Here is a 6,156-nt window from a genome sequence, read left to right on the forward strand (position 1 = left end):
CTGTGAGAGATCCAACGGCAGCCTCTCAGGCTGGCTGAGACAGATCTCTGGAGACGGGCACCGACGGGGCATTTCTGCCACACACTTACCCCCTGGCCATGCGGAGCAGAGGGGTCCCACGCGCCGTGCAGAGCTCAGGGCTGGCCCTCCCCTGCTCTCCCCAGGGCCATGGGCAGGGCTGGCTCTGGCCGGGCTCCCGCAGGGGGGTGGTGTGGGAGGAGCAGCTCTGGCTCCATGCTGCACCTTGGCCCCTTCCCCCAGCCCCTCCCTGCCACATGGGGAAGGTGAAAGCACAAAGGCACGGCCCAGGGATCCATGCTGCCTCGCAGGAGAGGACACAATGACGGTGCCAGGATGGACTGGAGTCTCAGCCCTGACCCTCGGGGTTGTGGGCCTGCTCCTGAGTCTCCTCTTCCCGAGGCAACCAAGTAAGTACCGACCCCCTGCTCTGCTGGGGTGAGGGGTGGCAGGGCCGGGCTGCGGTGGCCGTGTTCAGCCCAGTGCAGGGGCAGCCAGGTGCCACCTCGTGAACACACCTGGAAAAGAGAGATCCCGGTGCCCGCATGTTTGCAGAGAATGGCCCGGGTCTGGGGGAGCCGTGGGCCCACAGGCGATCTAGCTGGGCACGAGCCCAGGGCCCACTACCAATTCAGGGCCCGGGATCCTCACCAGAGGAAAGTGAAAGCTCTGGTTTTCTTGGCACGTTTTTATCTCCCAGCAGTTAAATGAAAATGGTGCCAAGTTTTAAACTGTGGCTTTCGCATTTTCTTCCCTGCAGCCGAGAGCAGGGACCCCATTTTCATCTTAGCCCCCGTTGCCACCCATCCCAGCACCACCTGGCCCAGTCCTGTGCACGTGTGTGGCCGCACAAACACAGCCAGGCATCAGCACCCGCCAGTCCATGCAGCAGGGGCCAGGCGGGGGCAAGACAGAGCCGTGGGCGGCTGGGTGGGGAGGGAAGGAAGGGGAGGGGAGTAAATAGGGTCCCTGTGCATGAAGAGTATGTGGGGTCTGGAGTGGCTACACCATGGCACAATGTCGCAGACTCAGCTAACCTCCTTGTGTGAAGTCAAATAGTGCCCAAAGTGCAGCAGGCTCCTGCCCCAAGCTCAGGGTCTGCACTGCAGCACCAGGTCCTATGTTAGCCCTGTGCCTGGCCCAGCCTGTGGGGCCTCACGGCTGCTTCCTCTCCCCTGTGCAGGTCCCAAGGTCCAGGTGACCACTTCACCCTCCTCCTGGGCCCGCGTGGGCTCAGGGGCCCTGCTGCATTGCCGGTTCACTGTTGAGGGGCCAGTGGCCCTGCACTCCCTGCGGGTGCAGTGGTATTTAGGGGAGGTGAAGGTGGCCTGGTACGACCAGGGCAGGAGCCAGGCTCAGCCCGGAGCCACCCTGCCATCAGAGAAGGAGCTGCAAAGTGGAGATGCCTCCCTGTCACTGGCCATGGTGACCACTTTGGACAAGGGCATGTACAAGTGTATCGTGTGGCACAGGAAACATCAGCACCAGGGAAAGACCAGACTGCACCTGCTCGGTGAGGACCAGACCGGGGCTCTGGGGACAGCTGTGGTCGTGGCCATACTGGGGCTGGATGTAGGTAGAGGTGGCACATGCACGCAGACCCATGGCACAGCTGTACAAGGTGACAAGTGTGCAATGTGTTTCAGACATCAGGGGTCACATTGCCATGTCCTGTCCCACCCTGGCCATAGGGAGGGCCCTGAGTCTCTAACCAGGAGCACTGGGAAGCCTCATGCTGGGGGCCCATGTACTGGTGTTGTGTGCCAGCTGAGGGAGGCACAATCTCCTGCTGCCAGACACACGGGCAGCGCTGTCCTCTTCCCTTTGGCTCTTCCAGACCCCCCAAGCCCACAAGGCTCCTGTGCCACCTGCCCGGGGGGTCTGTCAGTTGAACATCAGCACTGACAGCGGGCCAGGCCCCACATGGCCTCAGTGGCTGAGCATCAGTCCAATGCCACAGAGCTATTCATACACTCCCTGTCCCCAATCCAGCATGGTTCAGTGACTCTCTTCTTCCCAGTTGGCCCAACGATCTCCATCCCAAGACCACAAGCTGTGGCCGGTGTGGAAACCTCGCTCCTGTGCCACGTGGCAGGGTTCTTCCCCATGGATGTAGACATAGTGTGGCTGAGAGATGGGCAGGTCCAGAAGGGCTTCATTCACTCCAGCCCCCAAAGGAAACTGGATGGGACCTTCATCCTCACCCTGACCTACACCTTCACCCCTGACCTCCATGACAGTGGCAGCATCTTCTCCTGCCACGTCTACCATGAGGTTCTGGGGCAGTCACTGCAGGAGGACATCTCCCTGGACATCCTAGGTAAGAGCCCATGCCGGGACCTGCCTGCTGCCCTGACTCCAGACATGGAGGTGCTTCCCTTGTCCCCTCTCTGCGATAGCACAGAGCTGCTCCAGGCCAGTGTGCAGGCAGCGCTGAGCTGCAGACCAGCATGGTGTGGGGCTGCATTATGCAGTGGGAATCCTCCTTCCCTCCTGGAGGAGATTGAGCACCAAGAAGAAGAGGGACTCTCACCTGGAGGGTCCTCCTGGGCTGCTGTGTCCAGGATCCAGTGTTTCTGGTGCAGTGCCAGCCCGACCCAGTGGGGTGACTCTCAAATGCCCCACTCCAGGTTCCACATGATGTAGTGACTCTCTCCTTGCAGCTGCCCCAACGATCTCCATCCCAAGACAGCCAGCCATGGTGGACAACAAGACCTCTCTCCTGTGCCACGTGGGGGGCTTCTTCCCCGAGGACGTGGATGTGGCGTGGCTGAGAGATGGGCAGGTCCTGGAGGGCTCCAACCGCTCCAGCCCCCAGAGGAACACAGACGGGACCTTCACTCTCACCCTCACCTACACCTTCACCCCCGCCCGCAGTGATGTCAGCAGCATCTTCTCCTGCCGCGTTCACCATGCAGCTCTGGCACAGCCATTGCAGGAGAACGTCCTCCTGGTCATCCTAGGTAAGAGCCTGTGCCGGGACCTGCCTGTTTCCCTTGCTGTGGATATGGGGCAATTCCCTTGCCCCCTCCCCAAGGTAGCACAGAGCTGCTCCTGGCCAGCATGCAGACGCTGCTGAGCTGCAGACCAGCCTGGTCCTAGGATGCATTAGCCAGGGCAATGCCCCTTCCCTCCCAGAGCAGCTGGAGCACCAAAGAGTCCCCTGCATCCCAGAGCAAAACCTGGTCCACAATTGCAAGGGCAGCAGCTGGGGCACAGAAGACGCCAAGCCATGCACCAAAGCTGAGCTCAGCCTGGTTTTCTCCTCCTAGTACAGAGCAGAGATGTGGATCAAACCAGAACACTGATCATAGCCATCATAATGATAGCAGGAACTGTGGTCATCATAATCATTTCCCGCCATACAAATAGGAGCAAAGGTAGAGTGGGATGTTTCCCTTCGGCTGCATGATTACCAAAAGGGAGATGGGCCAGAGAGATGGGAGCATGACTAACACTGGGGGGAGTGGGGAGGGTGGAGAAGCTTTTTCTGTATTGGGATTTCCCCTCCCCACAGCAGGATTCACCCCCTGAAGATTCCAGCTTATCCCAGGCTGACCCGTGTCCTGTGTGTTCATTAATCTGACCCAGGCTGGGCAGTCTCGTACTCCATCTCGGAGGTGGCTGGGCCAGAGCGGTACCTGCTGGGCCAGGAGATGACCCTGCGCTGCTCCATGGAGGGGACGTTCCCTGAGGATGTCACCATCAAGTGGGAGTGGATCCACAGTGAGGAAAGGACAGTGCCTGAGAGCGACCAGCCACAGTCCCCATCCACTCCCAGGGGATGCAGAGTGAAAGAGGAGAGAGCAGAGACCTGTCTCACATCCTTCCTGACCTTCACCCCCACAGTGCAGGACGACGGGGTGAGGGTCCGGTGCTGCTTTGTCCATGAGGCCAAACAGATCAGAGAGGAGCGAGTGTCCCCAGAGATCCGGGTGCGGGGTGAGTGCCCAGCGCACCTGATGCCGCCTCCCAGTGTTGCTACGTCTGTTGCTGTCAGGGACGGCTGGAGCTGGAGAAAGGACAACTCTTGAGGATGGGCAGGCCTCACCAGCCCTCAATGCACTGCCCCAGGCCCACACAGCCTCCTGTGGGGCCAAAACATCCATTGCCCCCGAGCAAGATCCCAGCCATGAACAATACATGCCCCCAGGGTCTGCGGGGGCAGGGCAGCGGCAGGAGAACAGTGACAGTGAGCGGGGAGTCCCTGCAGATGCTGGCGGCATTGTGGGGGGGAAGGGAGTGGTGAATGCCGACAAACACTGTTAGTTACCAGTGGGGATCACTGGTGGTGTCAGTGGTAGGGTGGTGAGTGGCTACTGCCCTCAGCCACTGCCAACAGTGTTGGTGGCACCTTTTTGTAGGGGGTTCACTGTCACGCTCAGGGGGTGCATGTGCACCTGCATGCACCCCCCGTACACATCTCCCCTGATCCTGGCAGTCCTCACACTAACACCCCACTATCTCCCCCAGCCCAGCCGCAGGTGTCTGAGATCCAGGCGTTGCCAGAGTGGGACCCCCGCGACAAGGTGCCGTTTGCTGTCCAGCTCCACAACTTCTACCCCAGGGAGGTGCCCCCGATCCAGTGGGGCTGGGACGGGGCCGGGAGCTGGAGGGAAGACCCCGCGCAGATAGACAAGAACGCGGACGGCACGTTCACCGCGACGAGCGTCTGGAGAGTGCCCAGCCGGAGCCTGACCCGGCCGGAGCTGCGAGTGCGAGTGTGCGTCCAGCACGGCCCCGGAGAGCCCCCGAGCGAGAGAAGGGAGCAGCCCCTGCCATGGTTCCCCCCAGCCCTGTTGTTGCCTCTCACACCTGACCCACACACCCCAAACCTGCCACTCCGAAGCTACAGTAACCTGCGTCCTGGGCCATTATGGTGCCCCACACTCTCAACCCACAACCCTCCTGCTTCCATCCCTGCTGTTGCTCCTGACTACAGACTCACACCCCCCTGGTGCTGCCAGTGCCCCCCCGCCCGCCTAACCAACAGTGCGTCCCATTGCCCCCTACCTGCACTCCCAACCCACAGCCCCCTGTCCCCACAGCCCCCCGACCCATACCCCCCTTGTGCTGCCAGCACCCCCTGGTGCTAGAGGGGCCCCAGCTGTTCTTGTCCTGACCAGGCCAGAGCGCCATAGCTCCAATTCACGCAGGAGGCAGTGGAGTGTGTTTGGTCCCATTGAGGGCTGGAGGGAAGAGGATGGGAGGCTTGTGGCACCTCCCACCCTGGGCTGTGGCTGTGGCATGGCCAGCCATCCTGGCCACAGGCACCCTCCCCTCTTTCCTCCCCTTCCCCTGGGCAGCATCTCCTGGTGGTTCAGCCCCTGTGAGCACAGAATACAGGCACCAGTCCCTATTCTGCCTGTCAGCCAGCCACAGTTTTGTGCTGCCCTCAGAGGTCCCTGCCCCGCTGTCATCCCATTCCCCCGCTGGAGGAGCAGGCATCCCCCACCCCGCACTCCCTCTACCCTGTTGCAGCCTCATCCCCCACCCCTCTCCCTGACCAAATGCCTGGAATACAGCTTGGGAGCAGGGGGAGGGTGATGGGAGGCTGGAGGGAGCACCACATGAGTCTACACATGCCTCCACAGCTGCAGGCAGGTACGTCTGTGCTCCCTGCTGCCTCTGATCACCCTCCCACTGCTCTCACCTGAGAAGGACAGCAAAATCCCGGATGTTCGGGCAGATGTAAAATACCCATCTGGACAGAAATCAAAGGGCTCAAAAAGAGGACACGTCCAGGAAAACTTGGACTTATGGTAACCCTACCTCTGGGTTTTCCCTTTCCCAGGTCTCCTGCGGCCCCCGGACGTATCCGAAATCTCCCAGCCCAAGTCCAAGGCTATGGGGAAGGGAGTCACCCTGAGCTGCCGCATCGCGGGGCATTTCCCGGGGGAGCTGAGCGTGACCTGGCTGCGGAGGGGCAAGGGGGAGGACACTGCTGTGATCCTGCGGGACTCGGCTGAGTGCAGGGTGGAGCACAACAGGGCCGTCCTAGCATTGGATGGGAAGAGCTTCCAACAGGAGACCAGACTCATCCTCTTGATGCCAAAGGACCAGGGGGTAGAGTACATCTGCCGCGTGGGACACCTCACCCTGGAGACCCCCATTGAGAGGAGCAGCAGTAAGTGGTGA

The 6,156-nt window shown here is 61.0% G+C and overlaps 1 protein-coding gene across 1 annotated transcript; it reads left to right on the forward strand.

Moving 5' to 3' along the window:
• Positions 1 to 340: 340 nt before the first annotated feature.
• LOC106723163 lies at positions 341 to 6,156 on the forward strand. Its single transcript, XM_025194524.1, has 8 exons — positions 341 to 428; positions 1,202 to 1,531; positions 2,039 to 2,338; positions 2,682 to 2,981; positions 3,291 to 3,398; positions 3,610 to 3,960; positions 4,492 to 4,791; positions 5,801 to 6,156. The coding sequence occupies exons 1-8, from the start codon at positions 341 to 343 to the stop codon at positions 6,154 to 6,156; spliced, it is 2,133 nt and encodes a 710-aa protein (XP_025050309.1).

Source organism: Alligator sinensis, unplaced genomic scaffold (assembly GCF_000455745.1).
Source record: "Alligator sinensis unplaced genomic scaffold, ASM45574v1 scaffold1186_1, whole genome shotgun sequence".
Lineage (NCBI taxonomy): Eukaryota > Metazoa > Chordata > Crocodylia > Alligatoridae > Alligator > Alligator sinensis.